The sequence below is a fragment of the Macaca fascicularis genome, chromosome 2, assembly GCF_037993035.2.
Source record: "Macaca fascicularis isolate 582-1 chromosome 2, T2T-MFA8v1.1".
Classification (NCBI taxonomy): Eukaryota; Metazoa; Chordata; class Mammalia; order Primates; family Cercopithecidae; genus Macaca; species Macaca fascicularis.
In genome coordinates, this window is record NC_088376.1 from 160,544,008 (window position 1) to 160,566,885 (window position 22,878).

The window sequence follows — 22,878 nt, forward strand, 5'->3', positions numbered from 1 at the left end:
AATAAACGTTGCTGTATCCATGTGTTGGATTATTTAGCAGCCATTAAAAATTGATTTTTGAAGAATTTTTTATTTTTTAATAAATGAGATCTCGCTGTGATACCCAGGTTGGAGTGTCACCCAGGCTGAAGTGCTAGAGGCATTCATTGCAGCCTCGACCTCCTGGGCTTAAGTAGTTCTCCCACCTCAGCCTCCCAAGTAGTTGGGACTATAAGCATATGGCACCACACCCAGCTAAGTTTTTTTTGGTTGTTTGTTTTGTTTTGTTTTGTTTTGTAGAAACAGGATCTCCCTATGTTGCTCAAGCTCATCTTGAACTTCTGGCCTCAAGTGATCCTCCTGCCTTGGCCTCCCAAAGTGCAGGGATTAAAGGTGTGAGCCACTGTGCCCAGCCTCAAAGATTTAATGAAACAGAAAATAAAAGTGAAGGATATTAAATAAAATAATATATAATCACAATCTTTTAATTATTTATTTAATTATTTATTTATTTATTTAAGATGGAGTCTCATTCTGTCACCCAGGCTGGAGTGTAGTGGCACAATCTTGGCTCATTGCAACCTCTGCCTCCCAGGTTCAAGTGATTCTCCTGCCTCAGCCTACTTGGGAGGCCACCACACCCAGCTAATTTTTGTATTTTTAGTAGAGACAGGGTTTCACCATGTTAGGCAGGCTGGTGTCCTGACCTCAGGTGATCTGCCTGCCTTGGCCTCCCAAGGTGCTAGGATTACAGGCATGAGCTACCGCTCCCAGCCAATCCCACTTTTAAAAGTACATATGTAAAAAAGCAGGCTGGAATAAAATCCAACTAAAGAATTTATGCATTTTTGCATTGTTCAAAGTTTCTACAATGAACATGAATTACCATAATAGTCAGTCAAAGCAAATAACTTGCCTATTGTAAGAACTACAATGTTAAGAGAATGACCATCACAAGGTCCCAAACACTTCCATTTTTAATTTCCTGTTTATACCAAAAGAGGAGGGGCTGGGGAGTCATGATTTTTGGAGCAAGTAGCTGGTGTATGTATTCTAGTGTTAATAAACCTGTGAATTTCTTTCTTTTTTTTTTTTTTTTTTTTTTGCCTGTTGGTGACCCTCCAAAATCATCATTTTCTTCCTCCTTGTAAACAAGCAACAGATAATTTTGTTGGAAAAAAAAATCAAGTAACATCTTGGCTAAAGACAGATGCAATAATGGGAGAAGGTCTCAGAGAGAGGGTAGAACAAAGATCTCAGACTCACAGGCCTCCAGGAGCCAGGTAGGTAAGGCACATGGGTAAAGGTAGACTGATTTGACTGTGGAGAACTAGAGAACACCTGCCACTCAGACATGGAAAACTTCCTGTTCCAAGCAGGAAGCCATGTTTAATGTGCCAGAAGTTTTTAAGTTTTAGGTCATAGTGGATATCTAGAGTTTTATGTGAAATTTTTGATTTTTAAATGTTAGCAACTGATTGAATTTTTTTAAATAATCTAAATAAAGCACATCTGAGGCCATGTTCAAATCACGGGACTGCGGCTTTCTCTGTGACAGTCTCCATCTATAAACATCTCAATAGGCTTTGCTGATTTTTTGTGTGTGTGTGTGCAAATGTAACCAAAGTTTAACTGTCTTTAAGAGTCTAAAGAGAAAAAGTGTAACAGACACACACAGAGAATTTCAGATGGTACTAAAGGTATCTATATAGACTAATTCTTTTTACAGAGTATTTGCAAAATACTCAGTCTTTAGGAAAGAAAATGAATGCTGAGGTTGTATGAAAAAGAGTGGTATTTGAAGGTTCAGGTCTGTGTCACAGGACTCATGCTGTATTCAATCACCTGTTCATTCAAAAACAGCACTTCATGCTTCTCATTTAGTTCATTTTGTGTATATAAATCTTAGCTCTAAAGTAATTGTGATTTATAGGAGGGAAAGTATGTGCCATTCCTACTCGTCTTGTTCCACGATCCACATCACCTTGCACAATGCAAGTCATAGGGAGATTATTTTAAAAGCTTCTGTTGCACAGAAGAGTAACTAATTATACAGGACAAGTAAATGGACCACATATTTTACTCAGGTGGTTGGTTGCCTGATTAGAATTTAGGTTAGATTTACTTGCTTCCAACGAACTTAAAGGTAGTATCTAGCGTCACAGAAAAATTAAGTGTTACCTAAAAATTCAGATGGTCCAATGATCCACAGATATCTCTTGGGTTGCTGATTTTAATCTATTTGATCAATTTTTGTAATATCATGGGAATTTTTCAAACATTGAATGTCATCTATTTTATTTGATTAAGTAAACACTTGGACTGCAGGGATAATGGCTTAAATGCCTGCTGTGCTGCCATAATGCTGAGTCCAATGGCTCTCCCACAGCTGATGCTCAGTAAATGTAGCTGAATGATGAACTCATGACTGATGATGGTTCTGGTGTTTCTGGTCCCAACTCTCCTATCCACATGGGAATGTGCTAATCCATTCTAACCACATCTTCTGACGTCTTCCTAGTGATAAGGCCACACTGTGCTTTTATGCTCTGCATTAAAATTTTTCTATGTCCATATGGAGGGAAATCCTATAGTCAACTCCATTGCAATATGTGGGCCTTATTTGGATTCTGCTTCAAACACAAAGCTGTAAAAACAAAACGCTTATGAGATAGTTGGAAATTTGAGAATTGATTTGATAATTGGTTAAATAAAGGAATTATTGTCCATTTATTTTAGATGTGATGCAGTATTGTGGTTATGTTACTTTTTTAAAAAGAAATGTTATTGTTTAAAATAAATATTGAATTGTTTATGGATAAAATGATATGTCTGGGATTTGCTTCAAAATAATATAGAAGGAAGGGAAATAAATGGAGATACAGATGAAACATACTGGCCATAGGTTGATAACTGTTGAAGTTCAGTGATAGGTACAACGGACTTCATTATACTATTATGTCTACATTTGGATATGTTTGAAATTTTCCTGAATAGGAAGTTAAACTTTTCCTACATCTGTAACTTGTCTTAAAATTTGTCATGCTACAACTACAAGTGTAAACTACTTCCTTACTTTCCTGTATGGGGAAATGAATGCAAAAAGCATCCTGTCAGAACAAAAAGACATTTGAAAAAACATTAGGTCTCAGTTACAAAATAATCAGAAATGAGTGGCACTGTACCTTAATATTTTCATGATCACTTGGGTGCAGCAGAAAGTGAACCTCTTGTAAAGTTTTCAGCTGATTCTTGCTACTAAATTTGAACACCTCTGAAATGATTAATTCAGCAAATATGGTTTTAGGAAATCCCAAGTTTCCTGTTCCTATTGCTGGAAATGCAATTGATTTTAAGGACAAGCTGTCAGTGATCTCCATACATTCTCTGATTATGTCTTCCATGATCTGAAACGCACAAAGCATATCCTTATACATCTTGTCTAGAAATGGGAGTTAGAATAAAAAGGACAAGAATTTAGCAACCTTGTGACCTCGAATACTCCTTTTTGCTTTCAACAGTGATTAAGGGCAATCAGAAGAGGAAAGAAAAATACAGGAGAAAGAAAGGAAAAGGAAAAGAGAATGCGAGAGACTTAAACACATTCACAATGAAGGAAAGAAGCAACGCAACTACTGTTCTTTTCCTTCATTCTCTTCCATTCTTCACACCCTTCTCTGGCTTTCTTCACTAAGCAAGTAATAATATTATGTTCAGTAACCCTTCCCTGAGCTCCAATAATTATTGAGCACAATAATTCATTTATATTATTAACTAGTCATCAGGAAAAGTCAGCTACAGCTGAAAGAAATGGCCACATGATGGAATCTGCCAAAAGCGTGATTATTGTGGAAGAGAAACAGACAAGGCCCAATCTATGTCCAATCAATATGCTACTAAAAGGAGAACCCAAAGGGCTACCCGACTTCCTGGAGAATTCAAAACCAGGGCCAACCTTGAGTGAAGATGTGCTACCATTTCTCCACTCCGGAGCTACCACGTGAAGCACATAGCGACAGTCCAGATTCCAGCTGTTGGTTTTGAGCACTGTGCCCACGCTGACAGTCATCCCTTGTCCAACTGTGTCCAATTCCTCCTGGAGCGCTGGTCCAGCTTTTTCCAAGAGGGCCTTAGAAAGAGGCCCCCTACTAAGCTCAAGATCAGAGGGAACGGAGTTGACAACAACATCCGTCTGAAAGACAAAACCAAAAATTTGTTTCCAATTTTAACAAAAAGCATTCATCAATGATTACTATATTTGAGCCACTGGGCTTGGCACAATGGGAGACAACTAAGATGATTAAGGTTTCAGTGATTTAAATATCAACACAAGACAAAGTGTTACTAAATACTTATTTAAGTGGCACTTAGGAACAAAAGAGAGCAGTCAAAAAGCAATCTATGAATGGTATGGCATCACTGGAGGAGTCCAGAGAAAGCTGTTTCAGTAACTAGTGAAGACACCATGAGCAATGTGGGCTTTGAGAAATGGGAAGAATTTCAGCAGGCAGAGCGAGACAGAGAGCAGCATGAACATAGGCATGGTGGGTTGTGAGCTGTGAACAAATTAATTTGATCTGAGAAAGCTTCTGCAGCAAAATGGTACACTCCAGGCTAGAAATGTTACACTGGGGGTAGACTGGGGGGCCCACCTCGAGTGCCAAGACATCTGGACTGCCTGACAGGCAGGGATCAGCCCTGGAAGCTTTTTCATCAGTGAATGTGAGCAGATTAGAGAGGTCAAGAGAACAGAAAGAGGGAATGTAGCCAAGTGATTTTCAAAGCTGGCCTGCCTGGGTCACTAAGGAGTAATGCAGAGCAGTTATTGCAGTCATGGAAGCTACGCATCTATGGGAGTGAAAGGAAAGCAAAGTATGACTTTTTTTAAGAGAGAAGGTCTTGCTCTGTCACCCAGGCTGGAGGGCAGTGGCATGATCATAGTTCACTGCAGCCTTAAACTCCTAGGGTTCAAGTGATCCTCCCACCTCAGCATTCCAAGTAGTTAGGACTACAGGTATGAGCCACCATGCCTAGTTGGGAAAGAATGTCGTGACATTTGGTGTCAAAAGGGACAAGGAATGAAATTCATTCCCATTACTGATGCTTGGTCAAAAGAGTTGATTTTTAAAAATGAGACACAAAATTATTTTTAACATTTTGAAATAGTGCAATGGTTAAGAGCCTGAACAAATTCCAATCCTGGCTCTACCATTTGCTAGTTGGGGGATGTGGGCAAATTACTTAACCCCTTTAAGCCTCACTCTCTCGTCTGTGAAGTGAGAAGAATAATAGTCCTAGAATCTGCCGCATGGCAGTGAATGAGAAAATGCATGTCAAAAACAGCACAGTGTTGGCTGGGCATGATAGCTTACGCCTCTAATCCCAGCACTTTGGGAGGCCGAGGCAGGCTGATCACCTGAGGTCAGGAGTTAGATATCAGCCTGGCCAACAAGGAGAAACCCCATCCCTACTAAAAATACAAAAATTAGCTGGGTGTGGTGGCGGGCGCCTGTAGTCCCAGCTACTTGGGAGGCTGAGGCAGGAGAGTCACTTGAACCCAGAAGGCAGATGTTGCAGTGAGTTGAGATTGCGCCACTGCACTCCAGCCTAGGTGACACGGCAAGATTCCGTCTCAAAATAAATAAATAAACAAATAAACAAGAACAACAAAAAAAACCATCACAAGGCTTGGCACATAGTAACAACCAATATTAGCTATGGTTTTTGTAGTTATTACTTAAGCTTACTACAAGTAAAAATCTGTTTTAAATCTTCCAGTTCAGCACTTTAAAACAAAAAATATTTTATACAAAGTAACAACTCAAAAAAGAAAGATGGCACATAGAAGAAAGTATTTGAAAATCATATATCTGATAAGGGACTTATATCCAAAATAGAGAAAAAATACTTAATAATAAAAAGACAAATAACCCAAATGAAAAAGAGAAAATATAAGCCAGGTACTTTGGCTCACACCTGTAATCCCAGCACTTCAGGAGGTCAAGGAGGGAGAATCACTTGAGGACAGAAGTTCAATGTTACAGCAAGACATGATCGTGCCACTGTCCTCTAGCTTGGGTGACGGAGCAAGACCCTGTCTCTAAAAATAATTAACTAACTAATTACAAGTGGGCAAAGGATCCACGTGGACATTTCTCTAAGGAAGATACACACATTGTCAAAAAGTACATGAAAAGATGCTCAACATCATTAGTCATTATGGAAATTCAAATCAAAACCATAGTGAGGGTCGGGCGCGGTGGCTCAAGCCTGTAATCCCAGCACTTTGGGAGGCCGAGACGGGCGGATCACAAGGTCAGAAGATCGAGACCATCCTGGCTAGTATGGTGAAACCCTGTCTCTACTAAAAAATGCAAAAAACTAGCCCGGCGAGGTGGCGGGCGCCTGTAGTCCCAGCTACTCGGGAGGCTGAGGCAGGAGAATGGCGTAAGCCCAGGAGGCAGAGCTTGCAGTGAGCTGAGATCTGGCCACTGCACTCCAGCCTGGGTGACAGAGCGAGACTCCGTCTCAAAAAAAAAAAAAAAAAAAAAACCATAGTGAGATGTGACTTCGCACTCACTAGGATGGCTATAATCAGAAAGAAGATACTAACAAGTGTCAACAAGGAGGTGGAGAAACTGGAACTGTCAATGTTGCTGACAGGAATGTAAAATGGTGCAGCTGCTTTGGGAAATGATGTAGCAGTTCCTCAGATGGTCAAACACAGAGTTACCACATGACCCAGCCATTCCACTCCTAGGTATATACCCAAGAGAACTGAAAACATATGTTCATACAAAAACTGGTATACAAATGTTCATAGCAGAATTATTCATGGAAGTCAAACAGTGGAAACAATCCAAATGTTCATCAACTGAAGAATGGATAAATAAAATGTGGTCTATCCATACAATGGAGTATTATTCAGCCATAAAAAGGAAGTAAGTTCTGATACATGGTACAACATCGATGAACCTTGAAAACATTCTGCTAAATGAAAGAAGTCAGTCAGACAACTACAAATTGTATGATTCCATTTATATTAAATTTCCAGAATAAGTGAATCTATAGAAACAGGAAGTAGATTAGCGGCTGCCTAGGGCTGGGGAGGTGGGTGGACGGAATGGGGAGTGACTGCTAATGGGCACAGGGTTTCTTTCTGGAATGATGAGAATGTTCTAAAATTAGGTTGTGGTAATGATTGCATACTTCAGTGAACATACTAAAAACCACTGAATTGCACATTGTAAACAGGTATGGTATGTGAATTATATCTCAACAAAGCTGTTTAAACAAAAAGGAAGGTGATTGAGTGTGACTGTTAATCAATTTTCAGCTTTTCTCAAGACAGTTGTGATGTAGAAATATGCTGAAACAGCAAATACATTCAGGTTAATATAGTTTCAATTGTGTCATCTTTTATCACATTACATTGGACACTGGATGTATGCTTAGATATACTTTTTCTTTTAAACAATTCAAAGCAAAACATTTGGCAAGTTTATTAAATTTTGTTCATTTCACTTAATATCATGTAAAGCACATATTCAACTGTATTTTGTTTAAAGATGATGAAGATAAGTAACACCCAGTGCTAGTAATTTAGGACTTTGGTCTTGGTCTTTGAATAAAACACTCAGACTTGATGAAACTTTCATTGTATTGTGATGTCTGTTTTCTTTTATGTATATTGTGCTAATTGATCTTCCTTTTAAAAAGTGGGGCAAAAAAGAGCCCAGCAGCATTCTTGGGTGGCAGGAAGGGCATTCACCCAGCTCTGGGTCCCAGGGTCCCTCTGGCAGCCCCGAGCACATTCACTCCACGCCAGCAGAGGAAGGTTGAGGCAAATATCCACTGGAAGACACAACTATGGCCATGCCAGTTAAGACAGTAAGGAAAAATGTTTCTGTTGGTTGGGAAATAAGTGCTGCCCGGCATCTGCCCTCACTGCTCCCACCATCTCCACCCTGACTCCCCTGCCAGGACTCCCCCAAATCTTCCAATTAAAGAAGTAGTGCCTGGCACAGTAGGAGGCTTCAGACCCTGGGCAGATGGCTGCTGTTCTGATTAGTTAGACCCTATGTTGCTAAATACGGTGGTTCATGCCTGTAATCCCAGCACTTTGGGAGGTTGAGGCGGGCGGATCACCTGAGGTCAGGAGTTGAAGACCAGCCTGGCCAACATGGTGAAACCCCATCTCTACTAAAAAAAAAAAAAAAAAAAAAAAAAAAATTAGCCGGACATGGTGGCACGTGCCTGTAGTCCCAGCTACTAGGGAGGCTGAGGTGGGAGAATCACTTAAACCCGGGAGGTGGAGGTTGCAGTGAGCCGAGATGGTGCCACTGCACTCCAGTCTGGGTGACAGAGCGAGATCCTGCCTGAAAAAAAATTAAAAATAAAAATAAACATTTTAGTCCCCCCGCCACCGCCATGCCCCTGCAGCCTACAAGAATTGTCCCTACATACTGCCTGGCACCTGTAACTTCCTCAGGTCCACTTTTCACTTCCTCACTGGTGTTGGGTGCTGATGGTCCCTCAGACTCTGGCCCTAAGCTCACTCTTGCTCAGCATCATTGACAAGATTCCTGTCTTCTGCATACCCTATGCTCTGATTGTTCTGTATCTGCTGTCAGTAAATTAGGAAATTAGTCTTAGATTTACCAAAACACGGCAGGCGTAAAGTATAGAGAACTGTCTAAATGTGTGATATTATGGATTTCTATATCTACTGGAAACCTAGAAATCTGACCTCTATACACTTTCAGTTCTCACAAATAATTGGCTGATCTCAATTAGTAAATGATTTGGTAAGGAGCCCAGTTATCTAAGGAAAATTGTTAAAAGGTGGGCGTGGAGGGCATGGGATTCTCTCCCTTGATTCTCCCCTTGGTCCTTATCTTTCTTCAGCCCTGCATGAGAGAGTCGCTGACTAAGTGGAGTCACAGTGCCCTGGTGGTGTTCTGTAAAGGCAACACTCACCTTAGCATTCTGCACGCCTTCTTTCACCAGCAGCATCTGCAGGCCTCCCGGGGACACCAGACTTCCTTGTTTCCATGATGTTTTCCCAGGCCCTGCTGCTGCTGGTAAACTGGGCGGGGCAGCTGTATCTGGCAGGGTGGCTTTAAATACAGTTTTCACAGCTTCTGCAAAGGCCTCAACGGTCTTCTCAGATACATCAACAAGGTAGATTTCTTTCAAGTAGTGTCCATCCTTCTTGCGTTGGAAGTTTTCCTTGATGGCAGAAACAATGGTCTCCACGCATCGGCCTAAGGGAAAGCCAAAGACTCCAGAACTAATAGCTGGGATGGCTATGGATCGGTACTTGTATTTTTCGGCTAGACAGAGACTTAGTTGCACAGCTCTCCTTAATAGGTATACACACCTCGGGGCCTCACATCCGTTCCAGCGGGGCCCCACTGCATGGATCACGTGGTGGTAGGGCAGCTTTCCTGCCTTGGAGATGGTGGCATTGCCCGGTAGAAGTCTGCCCTCTCTCTTCACTATCTGGTCACAGTCGGCCTGGAGCTCAGGGCCAGCTGCTTTTGAGAGCGCAGCAGCCAGGCCACCATAATGCTTAAGGTCCTCATTAGATGCATTTACCACCACATCGACAGGAAGCTGTGCCAAGTCACCCTGCTGCACAATGAGCACGACGCCGGGGGCCAAGGCCGTCCGAGAGAAGCACTTCTGCCCAGAGGGGCTGCCTCCTTCCTTCACTTCTTCATTCTCCTGTAGTTCGATGTAACAACCAAACAACCGTTTGATCTCACGTTGATAAAACCATGCTTTATCCCGGAAGAACATCTTGGCTCCTGGCTTATCAATATGGACACTTTTAACACAGACTGAATCCCGGGCTTGCTTGACGATGTCCATTGCCTTCAGTACTTCGGTCTTTGAGCCAGTTAGTAAAATGCCTTTTTGTTTGTTCTCAGGATTGAAACTTACCTGCACATTTGTCCTCTTTATCTTTGGCAAGTATAGCTTCTTTTCTGTCTTTAAATAGTCAATAACTAAGGAAGGCTTTACTTCAACCAGTCTCTCTATTTTCATGTTTTGTTCAATGAAGTTAAAAAGCAATGCATAGGTTTCATTTACTTTCTTTACACAGCCTGTAATGATGACTTCAGCTGTGGTTTCTGAAGATAACTCATTGATGATTACAGTGTTTGGGGAGAAATTTTGTGTCTTACGCAAATTATGAGTGAGCCCTTTCCAGTTCTTGCCATTAAGAACTTCTTTGTTCTCAACTTCAATGCGTTTATAATCTAAGGCACTGAGCATTTGCTTTTCAGCTTCTAACAGGGCTTCAGAAGAACAGCTGGTTAAGAGAACAGTTGTACCCTCTAGCTCATAAAGTGCAAGAATTTCCTGTGCTATGAAAAGACACTTAGAGAATTCTTTCCAGTTTACCTGTTGCAAAAACTGAAAAATCTCAGGAGAAACCTGAATGTTTTTCTGAGCCATGGTGTACACCTTTTCCTGGATTGCACACTTGACTTTATACACATCTACACTAGGTCCTTTCAAGCACAAGTGCTGAGTGACTCCATCATAACAAATCTCTATCTCTGGGCACTCTGTGTGTAAGTGGTCCAGTAGACTGCTGTGACACAAAAGAAAATACCTGCCTGGAGAAATGACCATTTTTTCCTTCAAACTTTGCTCTTCCCTTTTAATTTTTTGAGTAGTGCTTTCTATTAACTCCTTGACTTGTACCTCAATGCTTTGGACATCCTCTGATTTCCCTGCTAAGATTATCATTTCCTTAAGTGTATCAAACTCAATCAAAATCCTGTCATCTTTCACATCATTTTTTATGGTGTCCCACATTGTTGGATCCACTTTAATTGGGGTGACTTTATATTTAGACCTGATGCTAGAGAGTGCCGTGGAAGTATCTGCCTGCCAGGTCTTGATTCTCGGTCTTCCTTCATTGACTAAGGTGGCTGCTGGTCTGATGGTAACTTTACCACTGAGTTGGGACCACGTGAGCTCACAGTGACAACGCCTCATTTCATCGTTTATCTCCTCAATCAGGTGGTTCTTTTTCTGTAAGAACTTCCATAAGGGAAGATCTAGTGACTCTTCAAATGGTGCTGGAAGCTTGATCAGAGGCTTCTCCTTTCCATACAAGGCTGTGCCCAGTGAGGCATAGTACGGGAACACAGAAAGCGGCATTTTATTGAAGTCGAGTTTTGTGGCCATGATGGTGTCTAACACTTAAAAGGAAAGAAATAAAATAACGTAAGCCCAGGATGATATATGGCAACTAAAAACAAAACAAAATTTTCCTATTTTAGAGAAAAAAAAATCTAATGTTGGTAGAATTGTGATGTTACAGCATATTAAAAAGCAGCACTACTCTCAAAGTGCTCTAATATAAACTGATATGGGTTAGCAGTGCACAGGTGCACAGGTATCCCTTATTGAATGGAATAATTACTTTCTAGCCAAGATCCATCTATGCTGAAATCCTGTTAATTAAATTCCGTTTACTGTTTTCCTGATATTACTGATATATCACCATCATGTTAAGAAATACATGAGTTTGGTCACAAGCGTGAGAGTAATGTTTGCCCTAGTATAAAAAATATTTTGGTGCTCAAAGTGAAGCTCACCTTAGTATTATGCTATTTGGTCTTCCTGTACAGTCCTATAATTTTAGGCTTCAAAATTGAGTTAGATTTACATTAATACCTTGAAAAGGAGGAGCATAATAATAAATTATTATAGCTTAGCATGTGTCACACACTATTCTGAGTGCTTTACATATATTTAATTCATTTCATCCTCACAACAACCATTTGAGGTAGAGACATTATTATTATCATCCCTACTTACAAATGATAAAACTGAGGCTAGGAAAGGTTAGATAACTTGGATAGGGTTACATAGACTGCAGATAACTCAGCTAAGATTCAGTGTTTGTCCAACCCCAAAGCCCATCCTCTTGCCCCTCTACCAAACCCAAGTCATCATCACGGTCCTCTGAGAGCCCAGCCCCACAGACTATGATTCAGTAAGACCCACACCTCCTCCTGGCCCTGCTGCAATCTCCTTTTTCCACTTCACTGGAATACTCCCATGGATGTGTTTGCATGTGTGTGCATGCGCATGCTCTTCTCTTCCAAGCCCCTCCTCATTTTGTGTAAGTTATTAGGCAGAGCATCTACAGAAAGGGAATCAGAATGTGCTCCAATAACAACTTGGGTTAAAAGAGCAACCTTTGTGGAACGCTGTTAAAGTAACTTCACCTTGTGTGTGATGGGGTCCTAGAGCTGGTATCGAGCATGATGGAAAGACAGTGGCCTTCAGAGGCCCAAACATACAGCTTCAACTTCCCAACGTGGCCCTGTGGCAGCCCTAAGCCTAGGCAGTATTTATGATTACCAACATACTGAGCACTGTCAGGCACCAAGCACTTTGCTGGTATTATTTCATTTCAACCTCACAGCACTCCTCTAAGGTAAGCAGTAATGTGAGTCCCATTTTACAGATAAGAGCACAGAGGCTTAGGTGGGTTAAAGTAACTTGGCCAAGATTACAAAGCTAGTAAGCACCAAAGCCAGGAATCAAATTCAGGTCTGTTTGACCCAAGAACCATGGCAGATGTCATCTTAATATGCCTTCAAGTCTCCATCCTGTTTTGCCTGTAAGGACAAAGTTTATCTAACCGTGCAGATTATTAATGGGATTGTGAGATACTGTAGCAGAAAAAACAGCCAAAGATCTTACAGACATAGGTGTTCAATGAAAATTCTCTTCCTTAAAAATTAAATCAGATTTTGTGAAGTTGAACCAAATAATTTTAGAGTAAAATGCCTAATTTTTTCCTCTCAAGAAATCTACATAAAACACAATATTGTGCAACAAATTCTCTTTTAAACCAAGCTCTATCTACCATCTGCCTCATTATTGGCAACCCATTGTGAATGGTGAACTATCCTATAAGAAAAATTAACGTTATAGGTGAACAGGAGATTTGGAAAAAGGAGAGAAGTTAGGGTATATGTTATGGGATCAGAATACCCAAGTTCAAATCCTGACTGTGTCACTTATAGCTGCGTAATCTTGGGCAAGTTATTGGACCTTTCTGTGCTTCAGTTTCCTCATGTGTAAAACAGGGATTATAACAATCAAGATGCCCATAAGACAGACTGTCTGAGTGCACTTGGTAACACCCTGCGAAGCTATGCAAATGTAAGTTATAATTAAAAGAATGAGAAGCTAAGCTGGATGCAGTGACTCACGCCTATAATCTCAGCAATTTAGGAGGCAAAGGAGGGAGTATTGCTTGAGCCCAGGAGTTCAAGACCAGCCTGGGAAACATGGTGAAATCCAATCTCTGCTAAAAATACAATATATTAGCTGGATATGGTAGCATGCACCTGTAGTCCCAGCTACTCTGGAGGCTGAGGTGGAAGGATCACCTGAGCCTCGGGAGGTTGAGGCTGCAGTGAGCCATGATCATGCCACTGTACTCCAGCCTGAGCGACAGTGAGACCTTGTCTCAAAATAAATAAATAATAAAATGAAAATTAAAAAATAATAAGAAGGAGAAGCTAGAGAACAAAAAAGAAAGTCAGTATATCACAGATTGTGGAGGACAGAGAATGAGTGGGTTTGGAGGAGGAGGTGTGGTCAAAAAAGTTAGATGGTACAAAGGGATCAGGGAGGAAGGGAACCTTTGAGAGGGCCCCCTAGAGTTTACATGAATAGCTCTGGGAGAAAATAAACCTTCATTAAATAGTACTTAACATTAGTTGTGTATGTGCAGAATAGCCCTTCTGAGGACAAACCCAACAGCCCCATGCCCTCAAGATGTTTGAAAACCCTGAAACTGTCAACTCTCACCACAAACTGGGAAGTTAATTTCTAGGGCAGAGGATTTTATGTACCCCTCTCTCTCTCCGGGCCCAAGACCAGGCAGAGGGAGATTTGAATATGTGACAGAAGCTCCTCTTTGTCCCTTTGCCCAAGGAATAGTAGGTCTTTCATTCCATTTTAATTCAAACCATACTTTTACCCAGTTTTCCCAGCTCATAAAAATTGAGTTGGGAAAAGGGAGGTTCCTTCAAGTACCCTGTTGGAACAATTTCTCTCAAGTGAGTGGCATACCACATTATCCTATGTCATGCCCCACCCTTATTAATCCCAGGCACAATTTTCCTTCTTTTCCTAAGAAGCCTGGCCCCCTAACTCCTTCTGCTCAGCCTTGACCTCTGAACACAAGTAGAACCTCCAAGCTGACCTTGTATATGCCTCAGAGAACTGGCAGTCTTCGTCACAAAACACTCACAAGTGTTTCTCTAAGGTTCAGCTGGACATGGTTTTCACAGGGTCACTCCAAACAATATTCCAGCAGGCATCCACTGGTCATGTGAAACCACTCCTGTCCATTTTTGAATGACGGTACAATAGGTGAAAGTAGTAGTGGTACTGTACAGGAACTCTATGAGTTGCTGAGTATTTCTTTACCTAACCTTGTTGTAATTAATTTGAGAGTTTCTATCAAGTGTGTGGCTAAAACACAGATCATCTCCTTTTTAATATAGTATTTCAAAGATCCCAAGAATGTATTTTTCAGTCCATCATAGGTAGAGACTCATGAAAGAATCTCCTTAAATCTTTCAAAAACTTGATGTTCCTTCTCTAAAGTCTGAATCACTGGCCTTATTAAGCATCATATCCCAGATGAACAGGATTATTTATTCAATTCCCAAAGAAATGCATAAATAAACAAATAAAACACATCAGAACTAAATTGATAACTGTTAAGCTCAGCTAAAACTGGCCTAGATTATGCCATGTATGACAGGTTAACAAATATTACCTTTTCTGTCAAAAAATTCAATCAGAGCTGAACTCTCTTCAGGAAAATATTCAACGTTGGCAACTCTTCCCCCTCCACTATACGGATTTTCAAAGAAAAGTTTTAAACTGTAGTCATCAACACCAGGTGGCAGGTTTTCAACCCTGATTGTTTTTGTCACTTCCAGAAGTCTTGGAGAAAGCTGAAGTTGTTTAATTGAATGGTGCCTGGTACAATCATCAACAAATCTTACAGTATCTACAAACCAAAAAAAAAAAAAGAAAGAAAATCAGTAAATTTTGATTGTATCTTTATGTTGTATAGAAGAAAATGTCTGGCTACTAATTGAGTTAAAAGGGAGAGCTAAGCACTCCATTTTTAGACACAAGATCTTAACACCTACATGAGAATTTACATACCTAAAACTCCCAGTCTCTGAGCGACACACATGCGAATGTCTTACCTCGATTGCTGCCACTGAGCTATGTCCCCACTTCCTGCCCCAGCCGTCACCAACCCTCCTGAGGGCTTTCCCTACAAATCTCATTTCACCCCTTTCTCAAGCCCTTCAATGGCTCCCCATTACCTGCAGGTATGAGTGTTGACACTCCTCAGCCAGGTGTACAATGCCCTTAGCGATGTGACTCGAAACTAATTTCCAAGCATCACCTTTGGTTATTCCCTGCCATTCATTTTATTTTCCATGTTGCCACAAAGACTAGTCATTATTTTTGTAAACCCCCTTCTCCTTTAAAGGGTCTTTGGGTATACAATTTCCTGCATTTGGAATGCTCTTCTCCAATTTTTTATCTTGATCCTATTCATCTTTCAGGACTCAACTGTCTCTTTGATAATAAGTATTGGCCGGGCGTGGTGGCTCATGCCTGTAATCTAAGCACTCCGGGAAGCCAAGGCAGGCGGATCACCTGAGATCAGGAGTTCGAGAAAAGCCTGGTCAACATAGTGAAACTCCGTGTCTACTAAAAATAAGAAAATTAGCTGGGCATGGTTGTGCATGCCTGTAGTCCCAGCTACTCGGGAAGTTGAGGCAGGAGAATCACTTGAACCCGGGAGGCAGAGGCTGTAGTGAGCTGAGATCATGCTACTGCACTGCATTCCAGCATGGGCGACAGAGCGAGACTGTCTTAAAATAATAATAATAATAATAATAAGAAGAAGAAGAAGAAGAAGAAGTATCGATGGTGGGCCCACGATGTGCCAGGCACTGTGCTAGGATCTGAGGATACAAAAATAAACATAACAAGTCTCTGCCAGTGCATCATCCATGAGGGAGCAAGTCTTGAGAGCAAATAAATTGCCTATTGTGGGATCAAATGAGGTGGGAAGACTAATACTGGGAATCAGACAATGATTCCCAGAGTAAGTGGCTCTGATCTGGGTTTTGAACAATGAAGAGGGGTTTACCAGATGGATAGGGAAACAGCTATGTCAAGCAGATGGAATATATTCTGGACATTATCAAATGGTACTACTGGAGTATAAACTTCACAGAAGCAAGACCAGGCCACCTTGTTTGAAAGGGGGTCCCTTTCCTCCCATTTCCCACAGCTTTTTGTTCACAGCTTAGAGAGACAGCTTCTTCTCTTGGACCTTCCTTATTTGTTTACATATGGGCTTCCTCCCTGACCCCAGGCTGTGAGTTTCTCAAGGGCAGGAACCTGATTATTCATCTCTGCCCACAGCACCTAGACCAGTGCCTAGCACATATTAGGCATTCAAGATTCTGATCAATGTACAAAAGCAAGTCCATTTAGTTTTCCCTTTGTAAGAAATAGTAATAAATTTGAAATAAGAATAGCTCCCTTTGAGTCCTTACTACGTCTCAGGTACTACGTTAAGTTGTTAGGTACTTTTATTTTCTTTTTCTTTTTTTTTTTTTCTTTTTTTTCAGACGCGGGCTCTCACTCTGTCACCCAGGCTGGAGTGCAATGGCATGATCTTGGCTCACTGCAACCTCTGCCTCTCAGGCTCAAGTGATTCTCCCACCTCAGCCTCCTGAGTAGTTGGGAGTACAGGTGCGCACCACCATGCCTGGCTAATTTTTGTATTTTTGTAGAGATGGAGTTTCACCATGTTGCCCAGGCTGCTCTCAAACTCCTGGACTCAGGCTATCATCCACCTTGGCCCCCCAAAGTGTTGGAACTACAGGCCGTGAGCCACTACACCTGGCCCTATGTTAAGAACTTTTCAAACATTATCTCATTCAATCTTTACAAAAACTATATTAGGTAGGTATTATTGTGACATTTTATAAATGAGAAAAGTGAGGCACAGACAGGATAATAACTTGGTCAACCTCATATAACTAGTTAAATGGCAGAGCTGGACTCCATGACCTGTGCTCTTAACCACTCCACTGCCATGGCCATGGAAGAGTGAAGGCTTGGAATTGGAAAATGTACTTGTTTTGGGTGGTGACAGCTCTCTTCCCAATCTCAGAGATTGTCTACAGAATCCTGACAATTACTTTAAAGAGCACCCATTTTCTGCATTACATGCACTTACTCGTACCTACATATGTGAACGACCGTAAAAGTGCTAAGGAAATATCTGGTAAAGTGGTAAGAGGACAGGTGTAGAGGTAGGTTGCCTGGGTTCAAACCCAGTTCATCCATGCATTCGCACCTTTGTGTTTTGTCTCCCCAGCTGTAACATGGAGATCAATAATAATAATCTCATAAGGTTTTAGAAAGGATAAACAAATTAATACATGTAAAGAGGCTGGCATAGCACCTGGCTTATAGTCAGCACTCTATGAGTATGTGTTATCATTACCTTCCACGAAGTCCAGTTTGGTAATACAAATACTTACTTCACCCACTGAGATAACACATGTGAAAAAGCCGACTCCTTTACTTGGAATCACTTGGATTTTAGATGTCTATTTTGCTGTGTTCACACGCTCTCTTACTCTCTCTGCCTGTCTCTCTCTTTCTCAGTCACACATACACACTTGGGTACTCCTGCAATAAAGTTAATTCTACTAAAAACACCAGAATTTGGTTTCAATATGAATATGCTTCTTTTTCAAAATTAAAAAAAAAAAACTATATTAACTTGGAAACCTCTCTTAGTAGCTACTAGAAAGAGTCAAACTTTCAGAGATGTCCCACTAAGAGGTATCTCAAGTCCCATGATGTGGTGCAAAGAAGATAGACAGAGGAAGCGTCACTTCATCTTACCTATGTGCTTTTGAAAGGTAACAACAGCGACATCAAAATCTCTTATTACTTCCAGTTGAAAGTCATCACTGGACAGGCCACTGATGTTCTCCACTAACAAGGTAAGGATTATGTCAGTCACATTTGCCTTGAGGTTTTCAAATGCCACCAAAGAGGAAATATTTTCACATTCCTCTGGGATATCTTCAATGTTGTCTGATCCATCATCAAGAGGGAGTTTTGCTTCCAATTCTTCTGACACATCTGATTTTAGGAAGACAAAAGAGGTACAAGATGTTATAGTTATCTACTATGGTCTTAGCAAAGTAAGTTATCACAAGGCACTGCCCTCTTTCCTTGCCAATCTCTTGGCTAACTCACAGAAAAACAGACCTTGGATGGCTTTTTGCTTTATTTAAATAAAAGCAACATGTAACATGTAATTGCCTATTACTAAAGTTCATATTTTTAAATTTTCATGTCAAAAAATACATCTGCATTTTCAAGATTATAGGCATTATAGAGAATAAAAAGATTTTTATTTATTGCTGGTGGGTACACATATTAACCTCCGGAAATGAATTTTAAAAATTAGTATGCAATTATTAGTAATAAGAAAAAATATTCACACTACTTAGCTAAGTAAATAGTCATTTATAGAACAATTTACATTATAGGACTATTTTTATATGTGAATTTTATATTAAAATTATACATAATTGAGGTTTAATTTTATTATACCCTTTTCTGCCTGGCCTTTTTGAGGAAACTGCCTTATCCTTCCTAGCACTTAATATCTATTTCTAGCACAGCACCATACTAAAATTATTGAGCTAAGCTTCTCAAAAGCAAGATGCATGTTTATTCATCCTTGTATTGCTGGCATATGGTATATAACTGAGGCTCAGTAAATGTTTGCTGAATTGGAGATTTACTGCTTGGGTCACTGGAGGAAAGCAAGACTATCTGATGGTGCCCAAACATGGGTATCACCTAACACATTATACTCCGAAAAACAGTTAAGTTCCCATCACTGAAGAGAAAAAAGGATCCCTATAGCAAATGATTAAGGAATACACACAGAAGGTGAAATGGCCAAGGGCTGCTGCATACAAAGCCCGCTGAATGGCAATCACCTAGCTGACTCATTCCTCTCCACTGTTGACCATAAGAGTGAGTTACACATACACACAAGGTCAGTCTCACTGTATGCTTGTCCACTGAAGCATGGTGTGTACGATCTGATCTTTAGACATTCTGTGGACAATTATTCAATGGGGACTCTTATTGTGTTCAAGACCCTGGATATAAGGAGAGGAAAGAATATAAAAACATTGGATAAGACATTTACAGATTTTCTAATGGAGGTATACGAGAAAAATGACATGTGTAAACCTTCGCAGTGGCAGCATAAAATGCTCTGGGTGCACCAAATCCATTTTGCTTACTTCCTGGACAATATTTCTCAAGTTTCCTGCAGTTCAGTTTCAACAGTAGTGTCCCTGCAGTTAATGGAATATGGGTGGAAGTGAATTCCACCTTCAGGCCTGGCCAATATAAAGCTCCTTAATATGAAACCGCATTCTCCCTTGCAGTGACCTTGGACATCACATTTAGAGATAATGGTGTCAAAGGGTGGAAGGAGCCTGGGTCCCTGAATGACCACGTGAAGTGGTTGACACTCCCACCACCACCCCAGCTGCCAACTACACTGAACTCTGATGAGAAGAACAAATAAACTTGTGTTGTGGCCAGGCACAGTGGCTCATGCCTGTAATCCCAACACCTTGGGAGAATGAGGCAGGCGGACCACTTGAGGTCAGGAGTTCGAGACCAGCCTGGCCAACATGGTGAAACGCTGTCTCTACCAAAAATACAAAAATTAGCTGAGCATGGTGACACACGCCTCTAATCCCAGTTACTCGGGAGGCTGAGGCAGGAGAATCGCTTGAAGCTGGGAGGCGAAGCTTGCAGTAAGCCTAGATTGTACCACTGCACTCCAGCCTGGGCAATTCCATCTCAGAAAAATAAACAAACAAACAAACAAACAAACTTGTGTTGTGTTAGGTTACTGATTTGGGAGGTTGTTTGTTACAACAGTTAGACCACTCTGTTGTGTGCTGGCTATCATGCCATGAACACACTCATGCTAAGTTTAAAAAAAAAAATAGCTTAAGGATAGAGCAACTACATGAATTAGCACTAAGTGAGACAGGTATAACAAATCAGAATGACTGCTGGGCTAGGGAGGAGGCTGTATGTGTTTAATCCCTGCTGCCACTCTTTAGCCATGTGACCTTGGGCATGTCTCTTAATCGTAAAATGAGGGTATAGGACTAAGTGAATTGGATTGAAAGAATCTTTCCAGCAACATAGTTTTATAACCCCATCAATATTAGACGCTTCACCACAAGAAAGGCTTAATTGACCAAAAAAGAGCATTAACAATCAAGCCAAGAGTCCCAGAAAGAGATAAAAGGGCTGGGCTGGCATGGAAAGACTTGAGAGAAGAGGAGGAAGTTCAGCAGGTCTTGAAGGGTATGTGGAACTGGGTAGAGAAAAGTGGGATAGAGGTAATTGTGAGCAACAGAAGCACAGGGAGAGTGCTGCAATTGCATCAGACAATTTAGAAAACAGCGATTAGACTGATGTGGCTCAAAAGGAGCACATTTGTGCAGAATGAAGAAAATGAGGCCAGAAAAGCAGACTAGAACCAAAAGGTGGTCTGGACTTTATCTCCCAGTTTGTGGTGAGGGTGAGTCATGGAAGGCTTCCATGAAAAGGATGGCAGGCTATTTAGCAATAGTGCAAAGGGCTGGTCAGGTTTAAGGAGAAGGGTGGCAGACACAGATAGAGCAAGCAGGGAGCTCCTGCCATGCTGAACTTGTGAGGTAAAAAGGAAGGGCCTGTGGTGAGAGAAGGATGGAAAAGGAAAACTTTAAAAGAAAATGAGGCTGGGTGCAGTGGCTCATGCCTGTAATCTCAGCACTCTGGGAGGCCAAGGCGGGAGGGTCACTTGGGGCCAGGAGTTCAAGACCAGCCTGGGTAACATAGTGAGACCATGTCTCCACAAAAAATGTTAAAAATTGGCTGGGCATGGCAGTGCATGCTATGATAGCCCCAGCTACTTAGGAGGTTGTGGTAGGAGGATTGCTTGAGCCAGGGAGGTTGAGGCTGCAGTGAGCCAAGATAGCCTGAGCAACAGAGTGAAACCTTCTCTCCAAAAAAAAAAAAAAAGGTCTCTATAATCAGCAGATGTGAAAGGCGTGATGCGTGAAATGTCTAGTAGGTGACGAGCAGACTGATTGTGTACTTCAAGAGAAATGAGGCGGCCAGAAAGGCCCCTGCTTGGGGAGGAAGATGACACATGCGGCTTCGGGCATGTTGGCTCTAATATACTTCCCAAAAGAAGGTCAGACAGAAATTCTGGAATTGAGAGAGGAGTCCAGTCTGGGGATATGGATTTGAAAACATCAGAATTTCCGACCACAGGTAAGCAGTATTTCTCTGCTCTTGCCCTTTTCTCTTCTCCAAGACCTTCCAAGTGCTGGTTTCTACCTTTCAGATCCAGCCCAACTAAGCTTATCCTGGAACAGGACAGTAGCTCAGTGCTGACATCACCTGACATTGGTGTGTGTGCCTTTCCCTGCCCTGTCACCTCCTGCTGATGCCTCAGTTTCAAACTTTTCGCATGAGGTTTCGGGCATGCCTAGTGCATTCATGGTGCAGTGTCTTCTGCTATCCCCATCCCTGAGAAACAGAATCCAGTTAGTACCTACTCTCCACACACACTTTGCTCAGTTCTGAAACTGTCTACCCCGTTCCAATTAATTTCAAGAGTCCCAGCCTTAGGGCCATTGTCAGGGATCAGTGTGGAGTAACTATTCAGCAAAGAATCTCTGCTTCCCTTAAAGGAGTCAACTTAAGTATCTTGTGTAGACCACCCAAATTTCTAGCTGACTACTATCCTTAGAGTCCAGGTCAGGTAAAAACAGGTTAGAAAACGGGCCTAAAATCCCCAGGACAATGAAAAGTCTATTGGTGGAGGGGGACTGGGGCTTTCGCTGGGAACACATTTGGGAGTTTTAAGCAAATTTAAAACAGTGCTAACATGTCAGTTAAGACAGAGTTAAGGTAAAAATCTACGACGTCATAAGAACCACAGATGTGATTAAATTTTAGATCTAGGGCTATGGAGCAAGAATAAATATGCACATATAAAACCACTTCCTGGTCTGAAGTTGAGCTTGAGAGTATAGCACTTTGGCATCTTCCAAGAAAAAGATAAGGATTTAGGAGATCCCAACAACAAACACTGGGAGCTTGGGGAGCCAGTTCCACAAGTGAGGAATGGAAAGCAGGAATTACTCTAAAGAGACAAAAAATTCCTATTTCATGAAACTCCTGAGCTGCCTAAGAAAGCCATGCATGCTAAATTCTACAGTTTTAACAGGACATCCATATTAGATAAAAATAAGCCATATATCCCTATCCAATCTTTTTGCCAAATAAAGGCAGCTCTCACTCCAGTGCCATTTTCCAAAAGAGAAAGTTGCAGAAAACTACATGTTCTCAAGATAATTTCAATATTAGAGGACAATGATTATATATTGTTCCTTTTCCTTAAGGTTTAGATACATGTATCACTTTATCTCTCTGGTTCGGTTCATTCAGAGTGGTTCACTTCCTACCCTTTATAATAGCATGCTTAGCTATGAAAACTAGTTGCTTCTTTAGTAAATGTCAGGTGGCATGACAGCTCAATGCCCAGATGCTAGTTGAGCATTGGAGTCCACAACAGCTAATTGGTCGCTAGCTGTTTCCTACAGCAGACGAGATAAGAAGAACTGCTGTCTTTTAGAGGACTGCAATCCTCCAATCCAATCCTGCACCAGTGCTCAA

The 22,878-nt window shown here is 41.3% G+C and overlaps 1 protein-coding gene across 2 annotated transcripts in view; it reads right to left on the minus strand.

Moving 5' to 3' along the window:
- The window catches only part of PARP14 (poly(ADP-ribose) polymerase family member 14), a 50,760-nt gene that overhangs the window by 22,602 nt on the left and 5,280 nt on the right, over nucleotides 1-22,878 (minus strand). The window contains exons 4-9 of one of the 2 annotated variants that reach the window (XM_074033300.1): nucleotides 17,998-18,240; nucleotides 14,816-15,052; nucleotides 8,959-11,201; nucleotides 3,935-4,171; nucleotides 3,165-3,386; nucleotides 1,055-2,626 (exon numbers count right to left, since the gene is read on the minus strand). In XM_074033300.1, coding sequence (XP_073889401.1) covers nucleotides 2,615-2,626; nucleotides 3,165-3,386; nucleotides 3,935-4,171; nucleotides 8,959-11,201; nucleotides 14,816-15,052; nucleotides 17,998-18,240 — 3,194 coding nt within the window. In that variant the 3' untranslated portion in view covers nucleotides 1,055-2,614. Of the gene's footprint in view, nucleotides 1-1,054; nucleotides 2,627-3,164; nucleotides 3,387-3,934; nucleotides 4,172-8,958; nucleotides 11,202-14,815; nucleotides 15,053-17,997; nucleotides 18,241-22,878 lie in introns of those variants that run through there. The other variant, XM_005547975.4, reaches the window with a different exon arrangement.